The sequence below is a fragment of the Eublepharis macularius genome, chromosome 13 (assembly GCF_028583425.1).
Source record: "Eublepharis macularius isolate TG4126 chromosome 13, MPM_Emac_v1.0, whole genome shotgun sequence".
Taxonomy (NCBI): Eukaryota; Metazoa; Chordata; class Lepidosauria; order Squamata; family Eublepharidae; genus Eublepharis; species Eublepharis macularius.
In genome coordinates this window covers 73301846-73327929 of record NC_072802.1, presented here as the reverse complement: position 1 = coordinate 73327929, position 26084 = coordinate 73301846, and the positions used below count along the sequence as shown (strand labels likewise).

Here is a 26084-nt window from a genome sequence, read left to right as displayed (position 1 = left end):
GGGAATGGCGATAAGTTTTATGTGTTTTTAAGACTGTATTTATTGATGTTAGCTGCCCTGAGCCTGTTCGCAGCAAGGGCGGGATATAAATCTAATAAAATAAAATAAATTCTGGTGCTGGGACAGACCTGCCGGTGTCTCTGATGGGGGGCAGAGGCTCCCTGCGGTGCTATGGTTGCCCAGACAACAGCCTTTTCTTTTTACACAGGACAAAAGACACAGACGGGGTAGCGACAGGGGTGTCTGCTTGTGAGGGGGGGGCTGTCCGCCTAGTCCAGCAACCTCATTCCCAGAGCAGCCAATTGGCAGCCAACAAACCGGGCAGAGAGGCCATGGCCTCCCCTGGTGCTGGTTGCGGCACTGGCATCCAAAGGTTTATTCCATCAGAACGAGGTTCCCCTTTACTTCCATGACTAGTACCCACTGGTGGACCTCCCCTCCATGAATCTGTCCAAGCCCCTTCTAAAGTCATCTATCCTCCACCCCCACCCCCAGCAGGGGGGAAAGGTGGGGGAACAGGTCTCCCAGGTGCGCTCCCGGAGGGGTGCAACAACGTCACTCCCAGGAGTCCTTGTGGCCCAAATCGGCCCCCTGCAAAGCACAGAAGCACTTCCGGGCCCTGCACAATGATGTCACTTCCCGGAAGTGATGTCATCGCACCACCCTGGGAGCGTGCGCACGTGAAGACATCCGAAAAGATGAGTGCCAGGTCCCCCCTGCTCCTGCTGGGAGGGCAAGGGGAACTGGCAACCCTAAATCCCATAATTTAATTACTTGCTGAGTGAAGCAATACTTCCTTTTCAGCTGTCCTGAGCTTCACAGTAGCGGAAGAGGGACAAGTCACTCCCTCTATCCTCCTCCTTGCTGGGGTTGCCAGCTTGTGGTTGGGAAATACCTGGAGATTTTGGGGGTGGAGCCTTGGGGGGCGAGGTTTGGGGAGGAGCTGGAGCTCAGCAGGTTATAATGCCGTTGAACCCTAACCCTCCACAGCAGCCATTTTCTCCAGGGGAGCTGATCTCTTTTGTACGTGAAAATCCGGGAGATCTTCAGACCTCACCTGGAGGCTGGCAAACTATTCTCCACCCACGCATAATTTTATAAACCTCTCCCCCGTCACCTTTTTTCTAAGCTGATGTCCCAGACATAGGAAAGGTGCGTCACCCGCCCACCACCAAGCACACACTGCCAGCATTTCCCCCCTTCAGACCCAACTCCCTCCCCATGTGGACTGGAGAAGCCATCTGCAGTCTTTGCAGAAAATGCACGGCGGAGGCCAAGCCGGACGCCGCTGAAGAGCCAAGCCAAGCCCGGAGCCCGGTGCTCTGATTTGCTACTGACTGGGGAAGCCTTCGGAATTCTTTTTTCTCTGACAACAGATGTTGAAAGCAAAGTCTGGTAATTACAACTGGGTAGAAAGGCAGAAAACACACTGAGGAGGGAGCAATTAGCACAAGCCATGGAAATAAAGACAGAAAACTATCTATTTAACTAATTGCCTTAATTAAAATCTAAATGCTTCCTAAGAAGGATTCCTGTCTGCACCGAAGGCACATTTTCAAAGATCAGGTTGGGATGTTTAGATCTTAATTCTTAGCAGTGAGCCCCGCCCGCCCCCACCGCTGCATGTCTGTGTGCACAGTTAAGACCCAGAGGTTGGCGCCAAGCACAACGAGACTCCCCAATCTGCAACTTCACCACCTCGGTGGAATAGCAGGGGTGGGGGGGCAGAGCCAAGTCAGAACTGAGTTCTCCTTGTCAAGGTAATGCTGCTTGCAAGCCGGGAGGTGAGCAGCACCTCCCCCAGCCCCCCCCCCCCCCGCAAGGGAGGAACCGGCCTCGCACATTGCAACGGGGGAGCTGGAAATGTCTACTTGAGAGCCAGTTTGGTGTAGTGGTTAAGAGCGTGGGACTCTATGGCTCTCTGGAGCTCTCTCAGCCCCACCCACCTCACAGGGTGTTTTGTGGTGGGGATAATAATGACATACTTTGTAAACCGCTCTGAGTGGGCATTAAGGTGGTATATAAATCGAATGTTATTATTGTTATTATTATTATTATTACTACTTTCCAATTAGGGGCTTGCTCCTAATAGCAGCCTTGTTTGCTTTCCACCCTCTCCCTGGATGCGGGAAAGAGGCAGAGCTGACACCCCAGGAGTAGGGCATCCATCCCCTCCCTTCTCCCCGCTGTTGGGGATGAGCAGCCTTTTCAAATGGGAAGCAGCCGGGGGGAGCACGGATCCCTTTCCTTACAAAACTCAAGCACTTTACCACTGCAAATTCACAGGAGAGCAAATTACTGCTCTTTGGAATGGCAGCAGCAAAAGCAACCCTCAAATAATAATATTTTTAATGGAATGGCTCTGGCCTCCCATGTGGCTTTACAGAGAACAAAAATTCAGACAGACGTCTTGATCTCCTGCAACATCCCCATCCTCGCACACACTCTAAATCTGATGATGGGGAAGGCCAGCTAAAGACCCCTCGTATGTCTCTTAACACCCAAGGGCCTTGCCTAGTCAGAGCCTGGCTCCGTCTCTAAGCTGGAATGGCCACTTTTGCCTGGCAAGGGCTCTCCGGGGTCCTGGGCAGCAGGAAAGGGCTTTCCACAGCACCTCTGACCTCAAACTTTCCTTAAAGGCATTGAGGGCACATCTGGGACCCTTCTGCAGGCAAAGTGCGCCTTCAGCCGTAGAGGCTCTTAGAAGACCTTCTGCTGCCCGGTGTCATTGAGGGAAAGCAAGGTAAGATGTGGCTTGCCAAGTGTCTCCCCACCAATCAGTGGCACACAAACAGGGCATTGGCTAGAAAATGCTTCCATGCTCGAAAGTTACCAGGGAGATGCAGGGGGTGACCATCAGGGGAACACAAGAGGTCAGAAAGGCTGGAGTTGCCCAAAGTACCGTGCAAGGTGAGGACCCCTGGGGTTACTAGGCAGCATTCTCAGTGGCGCAAAGGATTCACCAACAAAGCAGCACAAGCAGGCGCCGCAGCCGAGTCAGAGCTTGCAACAGGTTTGAGGTTAACCGTGAGGCAGGGAGACCCAGGAGAAGGCAACAGGCAACGGCCAGGCAGGGCTGACGGGGCCAAGCACGGGGTCTGGCTGTGCTCCTGGAAGCCTCCCGTGAAGGCCCACTGCACCAGGCCTGTCAAACCCTGGAGCCAGAAAGCCTCCTGGACCACTCCCCAGCTGCAGAGTGGCCCACAAGGACGTCACTGCACTTGGGTCTCCAACCTGGCTACGAAGCTTCTCCAGCTCCTCTCGGCTTCCCAGTGGACCAGTGTCTCCCCCGGCGGTGGCCAGCAGAAGCTGCACATCAGCCAGCAGAGCGTGGGTCCTCTTCAGGTCGCGCCGGAGCCTTTTCTCCACGTCAAAGTCTCGGTGACCGATCTGGCATGGGGGGGAATGAGTCCACTTTCATGTGCCGCTGGCCGCACATCCACAGCAGAACAGCAACCCAACCTTCCTTCAAGCAGTGGGCCCACTTCCTTGCCTGGGAAAACGAGCCCACCCACCCTTTCTGCATTCCAACAGGCCTGGACAAGATCAGGCGAGAGCTGAGGACAGCCAGAGTTCCCCAAGCCAGGCCCGGGGAATCACAGCGTGGCTTTGCACCGAGGGCCCACGATCCACACAGTACAAAACCACGGTGGCCACCCCAAGAACTTTCCATTAGATAGACACCTGGAGTTCCATGCTCAAAACTCAGTTCTCAGGCAAGCGTGGGTTCAACTGGGATTGGGACCATGGCCCACGGAGAGAGGGGGCTGACGCCCACCCCACTTCCCCAAACGGAAATGACCCTGTGAAGCCACGACTTGCTCCACTGGGGTGTACGTGGAACCACTCAGTGCGTGCCCAGTGGGACAAACAGCAGCACTCGTTTCAGACTGAGAAAAGGGCAGAAGCCCCGTTTGCCCATGTGCCACACCCCTGCAAATTAAGTTCCAAGGACAGAACTTCCAGAGTGGGTCTGACTCGTGAGGCCACTCCAAAACATCATCGGGCCCTGAGACTGCCTGCTCTAGCGGCCTTTCCTAGCACCTGAGATCTGAGGTGCTGGTGGCTGAATCGGGGCCCTTCCATACACAAAGCAGGCGCTCCACCCGCTGATCCGAAACACACTCTCCTCTGCAAAGCCCTGCTTTGGGGACGGCCCAAGGATTCACACCACACTGGGCAGTCCAGGGGTATCCTCCTGCCTGCCAACTACATGGACTGACGTGGCACTTTGGTGTGCATCCGTGTTCTGGGACAAGTTGGCTTTCCTTCCAGCGCAGCAAGGTGCCCATGGGATGGAGATATTCCCCTCTGGGGCTCCTGCCGCAGTGGGGCTTCCTCTGCTCCTCCATTGGTCCCACTAGTGAACCCAGATCTTGGCTGTGCCGCCTTGAAACCTCGCTACTCGTTTGCCTGAAGGGGAACCAGCGCCAAGCATGATGGCTCCCTCCTCCCCCTTGTAAAAGTGGTTTAGTGGTTTGTGGGCTTGGCCAACCCTCGCTCGGAGCTTCTTCGCTCCTGCTGGAAATGCACGGCTCAGCGGCAGAGCTCCTGCCAGGCCCTCTCCTCCTCGGCTGCCCTGATGCTTCACTGCCACAGCAAATTAATCCCGTGCCCTTAAGACAGATCTGGGCTCTGGCCACTCCTGTCTTCAGAGGTGGGCCGCCTCCGTCCTCCCACCTCACTCGGGCAGCTGCAAACTCCCCTTTGCTGGCCCCCTTTTGGGTCATGATCCACATTCCTGCTCCTCGCTTTCACTAACAGCAATGGCCACTGGAAAGGTCGGCCACGGGCAGCCGCAACATGTGGAATGCCTCATTTCCACAGATGCTCAGCTGGGAAGAACGTTCCAACCTCTAGGCAAAAAAAAATCTCTGTTGGGTAGAAAACTTGACCCCGAGGGGAAGAATCCCTGTCTTGTTTCTCCTTGTTAGCTTTCTCTATGCAAAGATTTGTTTTTGTTTGGGGGTGGAGAAGCATTCAGCCCTGTGACACCCCCCCCCCAACTCCGCCCCCCTGCCTGATGCCACCCAGCCCAGACACGGCCAGACTGGCTCAGCCGATGGGAGCCCCGCCCTACCTGCTCGCAAAGCGTTGCAATGAGGCCTTCCAGGTCCTGCTTCTCGCGGAGGATCGCCTGCTTCTCGTCCTGCTCCTGCTCACACTGCATCTCCAGCTGGCGAAGCTACAAACAGGCCAAGCACAGAGGGGAGCAAGCCTTAGCGAGCATCGGCGCAGCTCAGGGGGCACCACTTGACCTACGGGGAAGTACCGGGGCCTGGAACTGCACTGAAGGGACGGGGAGCATTTTGCATTGCGTTTCCAGCGTTGGAGAGCTACTTGGAGGGCACTGCCAGTCAGAGGGACAGAGATGGAGAAGAGAGACAACACCCGGCTCCATGTTCTGTTGGAAGCCAGCCAGCCTCCCAAATCTAAAGCCGGGCAGAAGCCTCTGGCCTTGTTCTGGGTGTCGGGCTGCCAGGTCCCCCGGTAGGGGCGGGGGGAAAGATGACTGGAAAGGCGGGAATGACACCCAGGGACAGCTTGCTACAAGACAAGCCCAAAGAAAACAACAGCAGAAAACAACCGCTGGTGGTCACCTGCAGCTCACAACTCAAGCCAGCCCAACGCATTATCAATGACCTACAACCCAGGCTGGATTGTGACACTGCCCTCGCACAGGCACTGGGGGGGGGGACCTTTTCTTGCTTACAGACAGCCCGCTAACCTAAAACTACTCACCCACAATGATAAACTATCATGGACTCTGGTACCGAGGCCTGCAACAAACCAAGGTGCCAACTTTGCTCTCATATAGATCCGAGCAACGCCATCAGTGGACCCAACAACATCAGCCGTACCATCTCTGGTTCATACTCCCGCTCATCCTCCCATGTGATTTACCCCATCACGTGTCAGCAATGCCCCTCCCACTCTCTCCATTGGACAAACTGGCCAGTCCCTTCGACAAAGAATGAATGGACATAAGTCTGACATCAGAAACCAAAACATCCAAAAATCAGTGGGGGGACATTTTGACCTTCCAGGACATTCAGTGGCTGACCTAAAAGTAGCAGTTCTCCTGCAGAGGAATTTCAAAGGGAGATTAGAAAGAGAGACTGCTGAATTGTAACTGATAATGAAGCTCAAGACAATGCGTCCACCTGGACTGAATCAAGACCGAGACTTCCTGTCTCATTACCAATGCTGATTTCTCCACATCCACATACCCCACCCTATCCCATCACACCTGCTATTGTCATTCAGCTTCTGAAATCACTCCACTCCCCAAGGTATAAGGACAGACGGACTCACGTTCTAGCTGCATCTGAAGAAGTGAGCTGTGACTCATGAAGGCTCAGACCCTACCACTAATTCTGTTAGTCGTACAGGTGCTACTGGGCTCTTGCTCTTTTCTACTGCTACAAACAGACAAACACAGCCACCCGTCTTGATCTATTGTAGCTTCTCGTCACTGACAGATCTATTCAGCAGGAACTGGTCTAATCCCTTTTTTTAAGCCATCCTAAGCACGAGGTAGGAAAAGTGGCTTGGCCAGTGAATTCCACACTAACCCCCAAGTGCAGCCACCCCCCACACAGGCATATGAAGCTGCCTTCCAGTGAGTCAGACCCCCTTTGGCCCACCTGGCCGCTCTTGTCTCCTCTGACTGGCAGTGCCTCTCCCAGTCCCGGGCGGAAGAAGGTCCCTCCCATCCCTCCCGCCCAATCCTACTGGAGACTGAACCGGGGACCTTTCGCATGCCAAGCAGGTGCTCGGCCACTGAGCCGCAGCCCGTCCCAAAAGCACACCCTTTTCTGGCAGGACTGCCGGACGTCCTCCAGCTCCTCCTCTTTGTCTTCCAGCTCCTTCTGGTGCAGCTGCTTCGTCCTCTCTATTTCCAGTTCCAGTCTCAGATGCAGCTGGGGGGGGGGGGGGAACCAGGAAGACAACCGGGCTTAGCACGGGGCACTGCTTTCAAGTGGCCAGAGAGCTTTGCAGGCCTGGCTGGTTGCCCTCTTGGCCACACCCTGTAAGGGGCAGGGCAGAGGGGCTGAGACAGGGAGTGCACTGGGCAGAGGAGAAACCCAGACTGGGGGGGGGACCCCCACTCCTAGCACTCCTGCTCACAGTGGAGACGGAGGCCTGGCCTGACCCCACCCCGCCCCCTCACCTGTTCCAGCTGCTCGATGGTGCGTGCTTGGCAGCTCAGCGCCTGCTGCTGCTCAGAGGCACTCGCCTCCAGGTCCCAGAGCTTCTTCCGGAGAGCGGCCACGGCAGTGGGATCCAGGCTGCTGGGGGAGCTCAGCTCCTGCACACGGGAACCCAGCACCGTGATCCGCTGGCTGAGGCTGGCATTTTCTGATTCTTTTTCCTGGGGACATGAGAAAGAAGGAAGACCAGGCACAGAGTTTGGCCAGCTAAAATGTCAGGAGCAAGATCTTAAAAATTATTTTGAAAAGTGAGGATTCTGAATTTGGAATTCATCTTGGAGATTTCACCCACACTTGCTTTTGAATGCCCAACAGCACCTGAGCCAAATCCACGGAGGAGCTGTTGGGCAGTCCAGTGAAACAGCCACGCATTGACCTCCACCACCCACAAAACTCTGCCTCCCACGCACACACCCCTTGCAGGACTCCAGATGTGCCCTTTCTCCCTCAGTCACCTCCAAGCTCCGCTGCAGCCTCGCCAGCTCATACTGCAAGCTCGTGTTCTCCAGAGCCACTTTCTCACGCAGGCTTTTCTCGAAGGCAGATTCTCCCAAGGCTTGGGCCAGCTGCATGTCAAACCTGCAAGGGGGGGGGAGCATTCCATTGGCCATCCACCAGGAGCAGCCCGCACTGGAACGTGACCCGGAGAGACCCCAGGATCAATTGCTGGAGATGGAAAAACTGGAACCCGACCCACAGCAGGCAGGAGGACCTGGCAAAAGTGGATGCCTGAAACCAGGGTCCCTGGCCCCCTACCAGCCTGCCTCTTCATTTGTAGGACCTGCTTCCCTTCTGCGGTCAGGACTCAGGAGCAGGGCCTTTTTCAGGATGGCACCTCCGTAGGCAGCGCACCCTCCTCACACAGCCGAGCTTCAGGCACCAGTTTAAGGTGCACCTTTGCCCCCCCCCCCACATCTTCTGCTGACTTTGCTGTTGGGGTTCTTCTTAACCCCCTCTGTATTACATGACACGAACCTCACCCATCAGCGGCGCCGCAACCTCCAACTACCCCCTGGAATAGTCCCTTTGTGTGATTTTTTCCATGACTCAGTGCTCTGGATTGTCTCATCATTTATACTGCAGTTGCTTCTAAGATCTGGATAGATATTTTATTGCTGTTATTTACTATGCATTTTTATATGTTTTGAGTGTTGTTATAGAATTATAAACCACCTCAGTAGCCAGTTTGTTTCATTAATCGAGAAAAGCCAAGGGGCTGGGCCACGTCAGACATTTCCTCCTGCCGCCAGTCTTGGGGGCCGTGGCTGCACGCTCCCCTCTGCTCTTCCATGCCTGCAGGGACCGCTTGCATGGGGCCCCAACCGGGTCACCAGGCTGAGTTCTTGATTCAAGCCTCAGAGGCACTGATGGGGCCAGCCTCAAAGCAGAAGAAGGAAGGGGGCCGCAGGGGCCACCACGCACAGGACACTCGACCTAAAACGTTCTGGGGACCTTGACTGGCCATTATGGCAGAGGCTGAGCAAAGCTGAATGATTCAGCAAGAGCCACTGAGGCAAACCAGTGGGTGCTCCTGGGACAGCTGAATGCTGGGACCCGCCCCCCGCCCAGACATTCTGCTGCACAAACTAGGGGACACTTTGCATGTCACATTTCTGGATTTAAGTCCAGACCTAAAAGCCTAACGTATGAATGCAAACGCATCATGTAGCTGCGCCCAAAAAGGCAGGGTTGGCTGTTGCTCCCTGCAGAGCTTGCCTGGCATTGTGTGTGCAGCCTGCACTCGACTGTCCCTGCCAGGGGCAATCCAAACACTTGAGGCCTCCAGCAAAAGGGCAGCAAAGCTGGGAAACAGCCTTGCCCCAGAGGGTGGGGGCCACTGAGAACGTAAGTCCGGTGGGACCAATCTGGATCTATTTAGAAAGTATCTGCGCTGCCTCTCCAGAGAAGCTGCCCCAAGTGGCTTATGGTTCTCATAAAACAGACTAGAAGCAGACTGCAAAACCCATTTTAAAAAGCTCAAGCCTTTAATTAAAAGGCTGGCTACAAAGGAAGGTTTGGGCACGGTGCCTAAAAGACAGCAGGGCGATTTGTTCAAAATGCCGTGATAAATATCGATCTTCAAACATGCAGCCTCCAAGAATTTCTGCATAAGTTGATACTTTCCAATAATGGGAGGAAATTTGAATTATTTGATTAGATAAGCAATTCATGGCCTTGCCATTTATAATTCATGCCTTTCTAATCTAAAATTCAGTGTAAAACTCTCACTGCCTCCAACGGACGGACTTGGAGTTTCAATGTCTTTAACAAAACATGTGACAGAAGCTGCCGCCGATTACGAACAGAGCTCGGGTCTGGGGAGGGAAGTCTGAGATGGATCGGAACCTGAAGGGCTCAGAGCAGGCAGGAGGAAGCAAGGGGGAGGAAGATTCCCCCCCCCTCCTTCCTTTTCGGAAGCTTCTGGAGCATCTCTTCCCAGATTCCCCCTCTGCTGAGGACCACGGCCCAAATGCAAGCCCTGGGCAGGGCCTCGAGAGGGCTTCTTCTCCTGCCCCCCCACCCTCCCCAGGCCCCCCAAGCCATACTTCTTCTGCTTCTTTTCCAGCTCGTGGTTGCGGCTTTGCTGGCTCTCCGTCAGCACCCGGGTGTCCTCCAGGTCACAGGTCAACTGCTTGCACTTCCTCTTCAGCTGCTGCGCCCCCCGCTTGGCTCCCTCGTAGGCTTTCTGCGCCTCACTGAGCTGCCAAGGGGAAACGTCCGGGTGAGAGAGCACGCGAGAGAGGCGCTAGCGGCCCCAAGCCGCTCTTCGGGTGGGAAATGTCACAGGCGGGCCCGTGTTCCTTTTCCAGTCACGGCCGGATGCCTCTGGGAAGCTCACAAGCAAGACAGGAAAGGGGGTGGCACGCCTCTGCCTGGGAAGTGGCGCTCAGAGATAGAGGGCCTCCAGCATGTGAGTTCCACCATGCTGTCACAGCTAACAGACGGTAGTTCTGTCTGCCACAAATATGTCTAACCTGTCCCTCCTTCTTTGAAGCAGAGGCTAGGTGGCCCTCTGGCAGCAATGCTGATGCTGTGAGCCTGGGCAGACCATGAGGGGGAGGGCAGAAGGGGTCGCATCAGAGCTTGGTTCTTGTGGCCCCTTCTTAACACACCCAAGGTAAGGCCGATCGCCACCTTGGGGTCAGGAAGCAGTTATCCCCAGGCCAGTTTGGCAAGGGGTCCTGACGGTGCTTTGCCGTCTTCTGGGGCATGGAGCTGGGGGGGGTCACTGTGTGTGGGGGGGAGGTAGTTGTGCTTTTTCTGCATTGTGCAGGGGGTTGGACTAGATGATCCTGGAGGACCCTTCCAACCCTATTATTCTATCAATGTATGGCGCAAAGATGCCTTTCCAGGCAAATGCGTCCGAACTGAATGCGCCATATGCAATCAGACAGCAGAAGTCTGCCTAGCTGTTGACTTCAGCGCCAGGCACAGCCCCTCTTCCTGTGCCAGTCAGGGCTGCAGTTTTCACAAGATTTTGCATCCTCAGACCTTTGCAGAGAAGGGGATTCGAAGTAGCCAAAGGTGCTAAAGAGTGACTTAAAACAAGCAGAAGATTGAACGGATGAAGCCTGTAATTCAGAGACAGGGTGGCTGAGTGCAACCGGGTCGCTTGCCTCCCCTCTGGCCAAAGCTTGCCTCTCCCCCAGAATGGCCAAAGCCCCACTGTGTCTCAACGTACTGTGCGCTTGGCTGGTTATTTCTGCCCGTCCTTTGCTCAGAGTGACTCGCCTTTTATCCACGACTCTTCATGGGAGCTTTCTTTCCTAAAGCAGACTGGGAGTCCCAGCTGGAAGCATTCATGCAGACCTCCCCCCACTCCCCCCCTGAATTAAACAGAGGTCTTTCCCCTTGAAAAGCTGCACCCCCCTCGAGAGGATCCCACCCCCCCTGAATTGCTGCACAGGTGCCCCACTCATGCTTCCATGGAAGGCTGGCACTGAGAGCTAAGCCATAAGAGACGAATTACATGAGGACACTCGTGTGAAGGGAGTCGCAACGTTAGCCAGGAAGCTGAGTTTTAAAAGAGACCAGAAGGCTCTGCCAATTCCCCCTCTCTGCAGAGCCAGCAAAGACGGCTCCTCAGGGGGTTTGCTAATTTCCTCTTCACCTCCTGAAGAGGCTCTGTCGGTTTCACCTCCCCTTCTAGGAGGCGAAGAGGCAATAAACAAACCCTCCCAGGAGCTCTACAAGTGCCCCCCCCCCGCTGAAGCGCCCAGCCTCCACGGCCCACCTTCTGCTCCAGCTCTTGCTTGGAGTTCTGCTCCGACTCCACCCTTTCCCCCAGCTGGGAGATCCTCTTCCGGAGAAACCCGATCTCAGTCTGTGCACAGTCTAGGCGCATTTGCCATTCGCCTTCTGCCAGAAACAGTTGCATGATAGCGCCCTTCCAGGCTACCCAAACGCAGGTCCACCCACATGTGCAGACAGGTGTACCCCCACACCACCTGTGAGTCTGCAAGGGCTCCATCCTGCCCCACAGGATCCACTTAGGCTGAACGAAGCAGGCATGGAGAGGGGAATGGGGCAACACCCCATGATGACCCTGGGTTGGCCCTGCGATCAAGATCTTCCGTGGCTTTTCAATGTTTCATTAGCAGCGGCAAGTGGCTGCTTTGAAGACTGGGGCAGAGGGTGTTCGGTCTTCTCCTCCCATGGCTTAAGTGCTCCCCCAGAGCTGCAACTGGCCATCCTCGGGGGGGCGGGGGGAGAGGTCCAAACATCTTGGAGAACAGGTGCTTGGAGAATGGCAGACCTGAACCTGTCATTGCTGCCGAACTAACTTTAAAGGTATTGTCTGGGTTCAACCGGCCAAGGGCAAGCAAGAAGCCCTCCTGCCAGTTGAAGGAGGCTGCTTTCAATGGCACAGGTATGCGGACAAAGTGTGGACCTGAACCATGAATCTCTGCTTTGATAGGGAAAGCAGCCTGTGGCCCGCCATGTCCAGGGAGTGGGCATGCTACTCCTGACCTTGGGACAGTCCCAGCTCTTCCAGAGCCCTCTCAGCCCCACCCACCTTGCAGGGTGATTGTTGCGGGGTAATAGCGGCATACTTTGTAAACCACCCTGAGTGGGAAATACGTTGTCCTGAAGAGCGGTGTATAAAGCAAATGTTATTGTGATGATATTATTATTTCCCAGGCAGAGTGATTTCCCAGCCAAGGGGAACCTTTGGCACTTCTTCATGCACCGGGCCGCCCAGCCAGCACCTGCAAGAGGAAGCTTGGCTCGTCTCTCACCACCTTCCCAGTGACCTTAGCTGTTTTACAAGCACACTCCGTGAATCTCAGGACTGCCTAGGAAATCAGGTGCTACCGAGTCCTCTTGACATATCTAGAGCACAAATCCTCCAGGGCAGCAAAGGCTTTACACAAACTGACATGCTCCAAGTTCATGCCAGTGCTTCTCCCCTCTCGGAATGACAAGGGGCGACAGATGCCACCCCCTGAAGTGGTTAGATGGTGCGATTTGGAGTGACAGAGGAAGAAACAGGCTGGAAGGAGGGCAGCACACGGCTGTGAGGGTGGAGGCTCCAGCACTCGGCTGAAGAAGAGAGGCCGGGTCTCTCACACGCAGGGATCACAATGTGCGGTGGAAAAGACCTGCTCCACAGGGGTTATTTGCCCTGGGTTCAGTGCTGTTGGGAACTGGGCTTCCCCCCTGTTTCCCCACAACAGCCGGGTGCATTCAAGCACTTCCCAAGTTTCCCCCGTTTTTTCTCCAATCTATCCCGCACCTGCTTTGCTGCAAAGTTTTGGGGAAAAAATCACAGTAAAGCCTGGATGGTTGCTGTGTGGGTGAGAAAGTTCATATTTTCCTGGTCTGGCCCACATAGCAGCCATTTCCCCTGCCCTGTCACTGATCCTTTACCCAGCAGTTGATTATCATCCTTATAACAGAATAATAATCTGTGTATCAGATTCTCTAATTTTCCAGCTTTCATTATTTAATAAAGAAGCCTCTAGCCCCTTTTGTTTTAAAGACGTAAGGGGAAAGGCATATCACTGCAAAGAAGGGCTGGAAGCTTTTATTTTAATGAAAGCGGAGAATTCAGAGAACCTGATTCACAGATTGCTATAACATTACACAACATTCAACTGCCATGGGGGGGAAGAAACCGGAAAAGGCCCTGATGGCGTGGGAAGGTAGTGGCTACTGCTGGGGGACTGGGGCGGCAGGGGAATTTGCCATGTGGAAGCCACACTGCTCCTGTGCTGGGCGGGAAGCCACACTGCTCCTGTGCTGGGCGGGAAGCCACACGAGCCTGAACTGGAGGCCAGAGATGCAGCACAAGGCAGAAGGGGGGAGGGGACTTTTCCTGGGTCAGACCACCCCCAAACAAGATCCGGGTCCAGGAGCACCTTAAAGACCAACTCGATTTCCAGGGCAGGAAACCTGGATCTTGCTCTGACATGGCTACCCACCTGAAAGAACCCTTGACGAGAGATGGTCTGCCTACCTTCCCCAGAGCTTCGGGCTTCAAGGTCACGGAGCTGCAGCTCCTGCTGCATTTCCTCCAGCTGTTTTTCTGCAGACTCCAGTTTCCTCTGTAGCTGGTCATATTTGCTCTGAAACAGAAAGGGCTCGGGGTCCGTTCTGCCCTCGATGCAGCAGCTGATTCCGTTACCTGCCTCTGTGGCCTGGCGAGGGGCTGTGGCCCAGTGGTGGAGCCTCTGCTTGGCATGCAAAAGGCCCCAGGCGCAATGCCCGGCAGCGTCTCCAGTTAAAAGGACCGGGTGTTACGTGGTGTGAGAGCTGCTGTGCGTCTGAGCAGACAAGGCCAACCTCGATGGACCAAGGGTCTGATTCAGCCAAAAATACCTTCATGTGTTCAAGCCCCCCCCCGCCCCCGCCCAACATTAGTCGATAAAGGTTTCTTGCAGCAAAATGGCACAAGTGTTCCTTTAAACGGGCAGGAGGCCAGACAGGACTTGCCAACACATGCCTACTGGTGTGTACCAACTCCTGCCCATCATTCACCTGCTGGGTAGGAGTCTTGCTTGAGGTCTCATACTGCAACAGGGTAGGGCCCATACAAATGGTGTCACCTGAGAGAGTCTGCTGAGAAAGGCAACCTCTGGCTTGAGCTCTACCCATGGAGGGAGGGCCAAACTGCATCAACCAGCCCAGGAAAGCTAAAGCGCCTCAGGGCCTCAGCCAGCAGCCTTGGGAAAGCTGCCGAGTCCATCTCAGTTTCGCAGTCTGAACAGATGAGCTCTCCGCCGCCCTCCTGCCTCTACCTGCCCCAAACCATCCTCCTCCCCCACACAACGTGTTCCGGGTGCGAAGGGAGGTTACTGTGAGAAGTCCAGGTGGCCCCACCCCATGGCCGTCCACAGGTGTGAGATCAAAGCATCTCTTCCTCTGAAGCTCGAAGGGTTGTGTGCCATGACCGGCTGCGGCACCCCCTCCCCTGCCCATAAGCCTACATGCCTCCCCTCTTGGAAGAGAATGCAAGAAAGGGCCTCTTTCGGGTCGGCACGTGGGCCACTTGGCCCTGACTTCTCAGCTATTACATTAAAGAAGAGAGGAAGGACGTTACGGCCATTTTTATTTCTTGAGGTTCTTTTTAATAATGAACTTGTATTACTGTGGCTCCATGTTACGTTGTAGATGACCCTGAGGGCTACAATGCAGCCATGTGGCAAGATAAAAAAGCAAAATAAACGTAAAAGTGGTTTCCAAAGACGCCATTAAGAAGTGCATGAAGTGGAAGAGCAGCTCACTGGCAGCAACCACGAACTGCAAGAGGCAGCAGACCTCACCTCCCAGGCCCCACTGGGGGCACTGGGGGGGGGAGCTTTCCCCGAAGTCTTCTGCCCAGGACCCTCCCCGCCGACATTTACCTGCAGCTCTTTGATCTCTCGTGCCCCTCGCAGCCTCTCGGCCTGTTCCCCTTCCAACACCTGGCAAGCCACATCACCTTTTAGGCGTTCATCTGATAGCTCTGTCGTGAGATCCACAATCTGAAGAAAGACACCAAGAGGGGGGGCATTTGTGGCCAGTTCTTCCCAGGCATCCCTGAGCTTCAGCACTGATCACACGGTCCTCCAAAGAGCCACCCAGGGGAGTGATGGAGGAGCTCTGCTTCGGAATTTGCTTGGGTCCAAATGAGTTGTTACCGGAAAATCTCTCCCTCGAACCCAAGCCCCTCCCTCCCAAATTCAGGTCCTCTTGCTTGCTGTCCCGAGGATGCAGGCAAGGATGGGAGCATTAAAGAACCTGCAGCCCCCCCCTTCTACCTTCCCCAAACTGGCAGCGCCCACAATGCCTGCCAAAGCCTCCAGGCCAGAGTCTCATGTGGCCAGAAGATGCGGCTTCAGCATGCCCTCTCCACAGTTGGGAAATGATGGGGGAAACAGAAATATCACAAAATGCATTCTGCAGGATCATGCAGATCCGCAGAATCTGGTCTTTCTTGTCACAAAAGTTGTGGCACCTCAAATACAGTGTAAAAATAGAAAAGAGTCCAGTAGCACCTTTAGGACTAACCAACTTTACAGTAGCATAAGCTTTAGAGAATCACAGTTCTCTTCTTCAGATGCATCTTCTTCAGAGAACTGTGATTCTCGAAAGCTTATGCTACAGTAAAGTTGGTTAGTCCTAAAGGTGCTACTGGACTCTTTTCTATTTTTGCTACTACAGACTAACACGGCTAACTCCTCTGGATCTCAAATACAGTGTGTTTTCTAAGCTCACAGCAGCCCGCACTGCCTCTTGTAAAGCCTGTGCTCGGAGCATCTGGCAACACCTGTGGTTAAAGCCTGGCCCACAGGTTCAAGAGAACAGAAAGCTCCTTGGCTCTGAGACAAGCAGGTGAGGCCCTAGGCCCCGGGGGGGGGGGGGTTCTTGCATCTCAGCCACAACAGAGGATTGTGGGCCACTGCTGTTGGCTGCAAATCTCTCTACCCCTGCAAATCCCTTCCTCCACTTTCCTGGACTCCTGAAACAATCTGACAGCCTCTGGGGTGCTCAGAGCATAATGACAGCGTTAATTAATTAAGTGCTGAACAGAAGCGCTGCTGCTGCTTGCCAAGGCCGTGACTAACTTTTCCACACAGGTGAATGTGTGGGGAAAAAAAACCCAAAAGCTGACGAGAGACAAGCGGCCACCAAAGGACAAGCCTGTACACCACCTAGGGGGTGAGGGTCCAACTGAGGCCAGCGTCTGGCTGGCCAAGCACTGCTACGCACACCTTGGTTGAGTTCCCACTGGGGTGACATTCAGCCACGCTCACAGGCGAAGCTATTTTGGCAGGATGGCTGACGTTTATCCCACCCCTCAAATGCCTCAAAAGCCAGAACATATCGGGTGGGGGTGGGGGTCTGTAAGACTTACAGGACCTGAGCCACAAACTCTGGAAGCCAGACCCAGGCACCTGACTCTCTGCGCCACCTCAGCAGCTTACCGGGGGAGGGAGCAACCGGCCCGCTTTCTGCGGCACTTTAGCTCCCCCCTCGAGGCTGGTCGGAGGGTGGTATTGCAACGGCTGGGTCTGGTGATGTCACACAGGCTCAGCAGCAGCTCCCTGGGTTCCTCCACGCCCACCCACCCCCACTCACCGTCCAAGGACAAGGTGGGCTACGCTGGCCCTCCCAGAACGGCTCATCCTAGAACACAGCCCCAGCCCCACGGCCTGCCTTGCAACGCCACAGTCATCCCTGCACCCCCCCCCCCCCTTGTGCAGAGGGAAAGAGGGACACCTGTTCCTCGCCGTAACCCTGGCGGGGCTGGAGACAAGCCTGAGGGCAGACAAGGCAAGCCACTGCCGGAAGGCCCCTGTGACCCGCAGGGGGCTCCTCTCAACGCCCCCCTCCCCCCATCTCTCACACTTTGTCTTTGCCTCTCCAGGAACATGGATTCTGCAGGCTTGCCTGTGGATGAAGGAGCAGGTCTCCAGCTCTGAGTGTGTCAGACGTGGCTCTTGTCAAGCAGGGAGCAGACAGGGAGGCAAAAGGCAGGCCTGGACCTGACCCGAAGAGCAGCAGCAGGGCGACAAAGGAGCTGCTCAGGCCGGGGAGCCAGCCTGACCGGGTAGCCTTTATCATCGGTCGGGTATCCTCTGCTCTGGCCCACTGGCCGGCCCCTTTGCTGGCTCTCCAGGAGTCCCTTCCTCCCGCCCAGGTTTCTGGGGTGGTGCACAGGGGCCTGCTGCAGGGCAGCCCTCGGGTCTTGGGTTCAGGACCCAGGGGCACCTGGGCTCCTGAGAGTAAATAAGAGGGAACCTTAATTAAGAGCCATGATGCAGACTGCATCAGGAGTCACGCACAACGTTTCTCTGCACAGTTCAGCAGGCCCTGGTGGGCCAGTCCAACCCCTTCCCCCTGGAGCAGGGAAGGGCCCACAGTTCAACGCAAGCAGGGAGTGGGTCCTGACCAGCTCCCTCTTTTGTCAGCCAGGCCTAGAGAAAAAGCTCTTTGCAACGCAGTGCAGATTACTCCACTGTGCCAGAATGGAAGATCTGGCCCAGAACAGGAAGGCAGCCCCCCTTCCGGGCAGCTACAGCTGTGTCAGCTTGAAAACAGGTCAATTAACTCCCACGGAATGGCCTGAAAATGGGAACAAAAGGAGGCAACATGCCGGCTCCACAATTGCTTTCCTCCTCATTTGGGCAGCATTACGAAACCCACCCGGAACCCGTGCAAGCAAGTTGTGCAGGCAGCTCAGCGGCAGGAGGGCAAAGGAGGGGGAGACAGGTAAGCTGATCCAACAGCCACCCCCTTCCTCAGAGATGCTGGATGAACATGCCTGACGCCGCATGGCCTTTTGCCTCCGCTCGCGCACCACACTTTTAGCTAACGAAGATTCGCTCTTATACACTTTGCTTCTTCTCTACACTGAGGGACCCCCAGGAATGCCCGCCGGTAGAACAAGCGGCAGGAACTCACCGAATGAGCTCAATTCAATTTCTGTTACTGGTCTGACTACATGGCACAGCGAACAAGTAGTGCCTGACCATAACCCTGCCCACCACTGGGCCCCCTGATCCCTCTCTCCCCGGCTCCCCCACCCCAGGCACAGGCAGAGCTCGCTCGGATTGCAGTGGAGAAAGCGTCAGGCAAGCAGGCCCCCCTGGACTGGCACTCCCCCCACCTTCTTCCTGAGAACAAACCAGAGTTGCACCGCCTTCCCCCGCTCAGCCACCGCGAGGCTGCTGCACTCGGCGAAACCAGGCAGGACTAGGCAAAGAGCTGAGTCCGGCACGCCGCCATTCCCAGCTCTGCTCGCAGGATTCCAGCCTCTAGTCTCCACTGGCTGACACCTCAGCAGGCCGAATCCTCGCATTTGCCTTCGGCATGGGGCTCCCCATTCTCCAGATGGCATCTTGTGAGCCCGTCTCATTCCGCGGCCGATAGCCCTGCTACCACCCCCAGCAAGAGACGTGCGGAACTTGGTTTCCTGGGAGGCCCAAATGTGCACTGGGCTCCCAGAGGGTAACGGAAAATCAGGAAACAACTCTGGGCCTCAACCAGCAGCTCCAGTTCGCATGGGAGTAGGAGGCGCCGCTGGTGCACTTGGCCCACCAGAAAATTACAACTGATTGTTACAAACCAAGACAACGAATGAATTCTGATTGAGGGATACTATCTGGGCAGTCACAGGAGCATCTCCAACAGGGTTCCAAGGTCCCTCTACCCTCCGAGCAGGAGGCGGGTACCTGGGACTTACCTCTTTACATTTCCTCATGCGTGCACTTTGTGCACATGCGCTCATGCAGAGGTATGATTGCTGCAGCAAAGCGCAGGCGTACACCCAGGGCTGGCACGATGAAGTCACTTCAGGAAGTGATGTCATCGCGCTGCGCTAGGAGCATGCCGGGGGCAGGTGATTGCCAGGGGGGTGGTTGTCACTTCCCAATGATTGCCAGCAATCAGCGGGCAACAGGGCAAACCACCGGGAGTCTGCCCGCCACCGGCAGGCAACTGTTAAGTCTAAAGCAGGGAACAAATAATGCAGCACAAAGGAAAAAAAGAAGCAAAATCTGAAACTTAAACTTTGTGAAATGAATATACATTTTTTTAACCAGAAAAAGGCACCTTCGGTTCACTTTGTATCAGTTACATTTTTGCAGAAATCTGCAATAAAAGCTCCCACGTTCTTGGAGAATAAAATAAAGCCCATCTCCAACAGTAAAATGTGCAAAGAACCCATAATTGTTAAACTTCCACTATCTATTCTAATCACATTGTTTGGCATCCAGAAGCCAGGGCCAAAGCATCACGTTCCTGGGCCAAGAGCACCCCCTCTTGTGAATTAAGAAAGGCAAATGTCAAGTTCATGCCTGAAATAAAGAAATGGACTGTGACCCACAGCAAGGAGCATGCAGCCCAAGCTGCCTGGCCCCCCAATCCTGGGAAGGAGGATCCAATCCCCTCCCCCCCCCGCATCTCCAACGCTTGCTGCAGGCCCTGCCAGACACTTCCGAGGACTCAGAGAAGCAAGGCACACCCGTCCGGGCTTCCTCATGTCCCCTCCACCCCCCGTGGCGAGTTCCAGAATCAGCACTGAATTCTCAGGCATGGGGAGGCCTGATACGGAGAGGAGCTAAGAGTGTAGCTGCAATTCCGAGGAATTTTTTTCACTACAGGTGCTCAATATGTTTTGGCGGCTTTGGATGCGTTTTGGGCAAAAATAGCCTCACTGTTTCGGTATGCTAGTCCAGTGAGGATTGGTAGCCTGGGTACATGCCCAGATATAATTCAGACAAATTTCCTTAGATCGATTTTAGCATGTCCTAGATGTATCGCCTCATTCTCCTTGTTAATGGAAACTGGGCAGAAGACAATTTCTCTTATTGCCTGCTTAATGGTTATTAAATATTGGCTTGCAATTAATCTAGAAAGTAAGGAAACACTAGTTTCTCTGTCAGCATTAGATTCTTTAGATCCGCTCATAGATAAGCTGAAGTCACTTGATACGGCGAGAGGGGGTCCCGCAGATTGGCTTGCAATTAATCTAGAGAGTAAGGAATCACTAGTTCCTCTGTCAGTATTAGATTCTTTTAAATCTGGATGGGTTCACCTGCTCATAGATAAACTGAACTCACTTGATCTGGATTGTGACTTTGCTAGCCTTAGGGAATACTGGTGCTTATCATCTGGTTAGTAGCCACCTTCTGGCAGAAGAATGGCATGGTCTCCGGGAAGGGGACTGGTACATACGTTCACCCATGTACTTTGGATATTCATACTTTAATCAATACCAGTTACCCTATTATTTCTATAGTATTACAGTGCCATGTTACTGGAGATTTTTTTCTTTTGCAAGAATGAATTCACTTCCGCTGGCTGTCTTACATAGACAATTTACAGGCCCCAAGAACAGGGATTTAGAGTCTGTATTTGTGATGTCTTCAGTAGAAATTATTGAGCATTTCTTCTTTTTCTGTGTAATTTATTTGGATTTGAGAAAATTTCTGGATCTTCATCTGAGTAAGAAGCCTGCTCGCTCTTTTAATTATCATTTAATGACTTTGTTAGCAGACCTGGATTTTAATATAACATTAGATGTGTGTAAATATATGGCTGCTGCCATTAAACGCTGTTTGTTTTTAATGAATATTGAATAGATAAAACTTTTTAGTTATATTGCTGGCTTTTTCTGGTTGATCAGCCTATTGGCTTTAAGACCTAAATGGGATAAGATAAGACAGGACTACAATGCCCAGGGACAGAGGCTTAAGCCACATGCCGTTTCCCTGACCCAAAATAGTCCTGGAGAGCTGCTCTTTACACTGTTGAAGAAAGTTGGCTCCCTGGGACTGTTTCAGGTCAGGAAGCAGCATGGAGAGAAAGCCGAAAGCGCCCCCTCCCCACATGCTGCTGACAGTCCCAGTTGGAACTAGAGCCTCCCACACCTGGGAGTTGAGTTCCGAGCCCAGACGTCCAGTCCTCCTGGACGTCTGGCTGACAGGACTGCAGCAAACCCAACGACGACGTGTCATGTAGTTAGGCCCAGTCTGAACAACCGTGGCTTTCTTCAGACGGGCCTCATTTTGGCCTCCACATCTGAACAAACGTCTCCTTACCACAGCAGGGGGAAGGGCGGTTCCAATTCTTACCTTCGTTTCCAGCACTTCTGTGTTCTGCTGAAGCTCCTGGCGCGAAAGGTCTGAGGCCTGCAGCTTCTTCCTGAGCGCCTCAAGTTCCTCCTGAAGAGGGGCAGAGAAAGTCAGGCAGCCTGCTCTGAAGGCCCCGGAGACGGCTCGCTTGCTGCCAGTCTCCCGGGTTCAAGGCCCAGTAGTCCTTGACCACTCTTGCCACGGTCACATTTTCAGTGGTGGACACGTTGCTGATTTACTTTATTTCTACTCCCTCTTTCTTCCCAAGATGGCTTACATAATTCTCCTCGCCTTTATCCTCACCTCAAGCCTTTGAGGCAAGTTAGGCTGAGGGTACGTGACTGGCCCAAGGTCCCCCAGTGAGCTTCCGTGGCAGGGCAGGGATTCGAACCTGGGCCTCCTAGTCAGGCGCTCCATTCACTACACCACACCACACTCTTATGGGTGGGGAGCTCTTCTTTTTGGTTTGTGGAAGGCAAGGCTCCCTGCACGAATATATTCACATTGTGCGAATATATCAGGATGTGTCTGTTAGTTTAGCTGAAATATTCCCTTTCCCCCTTTCCCCCTAGACAGCGACACAACAGGGCACACAATAAAGCACAGTTTACAGGGACCAGCTCTCAGACTGCTGAAGCGCCAAAGGGCCCCACAGAGAACCTGCAGCCCGTTGCGGGAAAGCCCCTGAAGCCTTCTGCCTAAAGACCGGGGGCCCTTCCCCAGAGACCCCCTTTGGGGAGTTGCCAGTGAGGGGGGGGCAGACCCTTCCTCTGCTCATTTGGGGCCTTCGCTCCTTTGATCATGTGGCTTCTTGCACTCTGTACAGCGCCACGCACGGTGGTGGGGCCACATCTCTCGGGGATAAAGAACGGAGCTTCACGTTGGATAGGGGGACTCTCCGTGTTCCTCCAAGCCTTCCACCCTACGAATGGATTGAGAAGGCACGTGGCAATCTGGAAGGAAGGTGCCCCTCCCTCACTTTTTTTGGGGGGGGGGCCAGGGGCTGTATAATTCTGCTTCCTGGCTCTCCAGGAAGGCCCCCGAGAGGCTGGCCTCGCCACGTCCGGGCTGCTGTTACCTACCTCCTTGGCTCGGAGTTGGCCTTCCTCCAGGCTGGCGCTCAGCAGTGGCCTCACACAGCACATCAGCTTCCACCAGGGCCAGGCTTTCACCACTTGGTACGCTGCCAGGTTCTTTTGGATGCAGCGAGTGGCCAAACCCTGGATCTGGAAGGAGGAAAAGAGGGCTGCTGGCATCTGCTGGCCGGACCACCTCCCCAGGGCAGCCCCAGTGAGGAAGCCAACGGGAGCAAGCGACCCAAGAGCGGGTCGGCCCTGGGAACTTTGCCCTACCTGGCTTGGGGACAAGATAGGGGAGGGCACACCTGCCAGCTCCCTGGGGAGGCAGAGAGGAGTTCGTTCTGGTCTGGAAAAATTGCCGCTGACTCGTTGGCCACCCTCTGCACTCAGCAGAAGAACCAGCACAGCTTCCTAGAGCGGAAGCAGGCAGGCAGGCAGCTGCCCTCCCCAGTTTAGGGGGCAAATGCTGCAGCCACCCACTGCTGTAGTGTGACGCAGGCCTCACGTGCCAGGGGCCGAGGGTGGGGCTTGGTGAGGGGAACAACAGACAGCCATGTACATTTGAGCTTTATTTTAAAAAGAGACATTTGAGAACTTTGGAGGTCTACAGAAGTCATTGGACACAGGGTCAATGTATTAGCGATGAATAATGCGGAGGACAAAATACCTCAAAATAGACCACTGAGCCTCTGAAAGGCTTTTTAGTCACAGTTATCTTTACAACAGCCCTGTCAGGGAGGCCTCAACTGGTAACTGCCCATTGGGAGCAAGGAAGGGGCTGCAGTCCAGAGAGATCCGAACCGGGAACCTGCTGATCTGTAACCTCTCAGCCGCAGCGCTGGGCCCGTCCGGGCGGTCAGGAGAAGCCGTGGGTTACCTTTAATCTCTTGAACTGCTGCCGGGAGAGGAACCCTTTGCAGGCGGCTTGGAGGAGAGTCAGGCTCGGGGACACCAGCTTATCCCGCTGCCTCTCAAGCCTGGAGAGCAGACCGGCCTTCAGGAACACCTGGAAGCACAGACAGGACGCCGAGGCGGGGACTGGGTCACTCCTTCCCAGGGGCCGCCTTCATTTCCTGCACCAGCTCCAGAAAGCCAGCCATCTTTCACCGGGCCAGCTAAGAGCCTCTCTGCACAAGACATCTGACACGGGGATGCTGCTCAAGGGAAAGATCCGGCACTTGTTCTCCCCTTGGGGACACACGTGCCCTGCTAGGGAGACAGGGGGGCACTTGGACCGAAGGCCACACAGGAAGGAAGTCCCTTGAGCGCCCCGTGTAAGAGGCCGTGTAGAGGGAGACTCTGAGAGAGGCTGTGGCTCGTTTGGTACCTGAGTGTGACCCACTGCAAAGCTTTTCTTCTCCAAATCGAGAGCCTGGAAGAGCTCCTCCAGGGCCTGCAGAAAGGAATCAAAGTCTCAGAAAGGGCCTCTGCCGGCCATTTATAAGCCACGCTCTCACCCAAACGAGGCTGCAGGGACCCCCTTGCAGGCTCCTTTGTACTAGCAGCCCCCCCCTACAGACATTCCAGCTGGAGGGAGTAGTCTAAGCTGGCCCACAGAAGCCCTTCTGCCGAGTGTCAAGTTGGGCAGGGTGGGGGAGTCGGGGGTCAGAGGGTGAGGGTGCCCCCCCAACTGATTCAGCACTTGGGCAGGCAGCTGAAATGCCTTGGCACACATGGGCATGCCTTGTCAGGCAGGAGGGGGAGAGACTTTGTTCTTGGGGCCAGTGTGCGTGTGTTACGTGCCATCAAGTTGCCTCCAACCTATGGCGACCCAATGACTGAAAGACATCCAAGAAGTCCTATCAGTAACAGACTTGCTCAGATCCTGCAAACCGGAGGATGTGGCTTCTTTTATGGAGTCCATCCATCTCGCTTTTCGTGGCCAGTATTTATGCCAAAAAACCAAAGGGGAGGGGAGGCTCAGCACCGCCCAGACCCAGCAAAGCCACTGAGCACAGCCCCAGACTCCAAGTTCGGGCACAAAAGAATCCTCCACTCCTGATCTAGGAGGCTGTTAAACAATGGAGGGGCGCTGAGCACCACAGACCGATATCCCCTCCCTGCCACCAGCTCTCACACACATCTGCAGCGGAGGGCCCAGCGCAGTCCCAGGAAGACGCCCCACATCCAGCTGTGCCCTTCCGACTGCGGAGGGATTAGGGCTGCAGCACCAGGACAGGGGAGGGACAAGACACCCCCCCCCCCGCACACACACACGGTTCCCTGGTGCCTTCACAGAGTCTTCCCCGGGCTGAGCTGAGCAGCTCCCCATCGAGCAAAAGAGGAACTCTCTCCTGACAAAGTCTACATTAAAGACGCCTTTTATGTTCGCTTTTATTTCAGAAGTAAAGCTGTCAGGAAAAATAATAGTTGGCTCTTTGAAAGATGACTCAGGGCCTCCTCCATGCCAATGGATTTCACCTCCTTGATGGTCACAGAATTCAACCTACATCTGCAAAGGGCCTCCAGAAAGTGCCTCGTCTGCCCGTTCCCCCCCCCTCGCCAGCTGTGCCCTCCGTCTTCTCAGCATGGGCATCTACCATGGTGCTTGGGCAGCGGGGGGTGGGGGATGCCAAGTGCCAGCAGAGAGGCAGGCTCCCCTGGCATCTCTGTCCTTTGCTACTCCATGGGGCAGATAGGCCCTTCAGCCGACTGGTCCCTAGACTTTTCTCTAATCTGTCTCAAACCTGCTTTGCAGTGAAGTTTTGGGGGAAGTTGCAGTAAAGCCTGGATGGCTGCCATGTGGATGAGAAGCTCATGTTCCCTACCCACATGGCAGACATCTTCACTGCCCCTGTATAATTTTTAAAAATTGGGAATTGAATATTGTTATAGAGATATAATATTACGGCCATCTGTATACCAGGTTCTGTGAATTCCCAGCTTTCATTTTTAAAAAGTAGCTCTCCGGCCTCTTTTGCTGTGGAGATACAAGGGGAAAGGCATCTTTCCGCACTGAAAGGGGCTGGCCGCTAGAGGCTTACTTTAAAAGAACAGAAAGATGGGAATTCAGAGAACCTGGTATGCTGATTGGTATAGCATTCTAACGATATTCCTGATTCTTTAAAAAACCTGGAGAAGGGGGATGGCTGCTCCGGGGGGCCTGGGGCAGGAAATCTTGCCATGTTGAAGCCCCCTCCCCACGGTGCTGTTTTGGCAGCCACAACAGCAGTGGGGAAACAAAACAAGGCTGTCCCTGCCTGGAAACCACCACAGGCAGAGGTGGAAATTAGAACATTTATAACACAGAGATCAGTCAAACAACCCATTCGTGAATAGGCACTGCAGCTTTTCCGCTTTTCTTGGTCTGGGAGTCCCCAGACTGAGATGTGGACCCGATTGTCCCTTTCCAGAGTCACTGGTTTTACTCTCTCTAAGTTGCTGGAATCACGTGGAACAAAAAACCAACGGACAAATAAGAGTTTGGGCTGCAACGTAACTGTTTACTTGACAAGCACCCAAAACCTACTCCAAGCAGCTGCCCCTGCTCACGCCTCACCCAGCCTGGCCCACCCTGCGCTGCTCCTCCTAGAGTGGACAGCTTTTGCAAAGCGCCTCCCCCGCCCCCTCACCCACCTTATCCTCATCTGTCGCCTCGTAGGCAGAGGTGTATTTTTTCATCACCGGCTGAGCCAGGATCTGGAAGCGGCGCCGGAACTGAGTCAGCGCCATGCAGTCCGCGTAGCCTGCAAAACACAAAGGAGGCGCTGGGCAGCAAAGCTCTCCAT

At 54.5% G+C, this 26084-nt stretch overlaps 1 protein-coding gene across 4 annotated transcripts in view; it reads right to left on the bottom strand.

Moving 5' to 3' along the window:
* MYO18B (myosin XVIIIB) overlaps positions 1–26084 on the bottom strand; it is a 128996-nt gene that overhangs the window by 41407 nt on the left and 61505 nt on the right. For all 4 annotated transcript variants that reach the window (XM_054996169.1, XM_054996167.1, XM_054996168.1 and 1 more), the window contains 14 exons: positions 25933–26042; positions 23684–23749; positions 23234–23362; positions 22360–22503; positions 21278–21367; positions 15062–15181; positions 13675–13783; positions 11449–11573; positions 9761–9915; positions 7670–7793; positions 7175–7375; positions 6813–6923; positions 5081–5185; positions 3235–3390 (listed from right to left, as the gene is read on the bottom strand). In XM_054996169.1, coding sequence (XP_054852144.1) covers positions 3235–3390; positions 5081–5185; positions 6813–6923; positions 7175–7375; positions 7670–7793; positions 9761–9915; positions 11449–11573; positions 13675–13783; positions 15062–15181; positions 21278–21367; positions 22360–22503; positions 23234–23362; positions 23684–23749; positions 25933–26042 — 1745 coding nt within the window. The remainder of the gene's footprint in view (positions 1–3234; positions 3391–5080; positions 5186–6812; positions 6924–7174; positions 7376–7669; positions 7794–9760; positions 9916–11448; positions 11574–13674; positions 13784–15061; positions 15182–21277; positions 21368–22359; positions 22504–23233; positions 23363–23683; positions 23750–25932; positions 26043–26084) is intronic.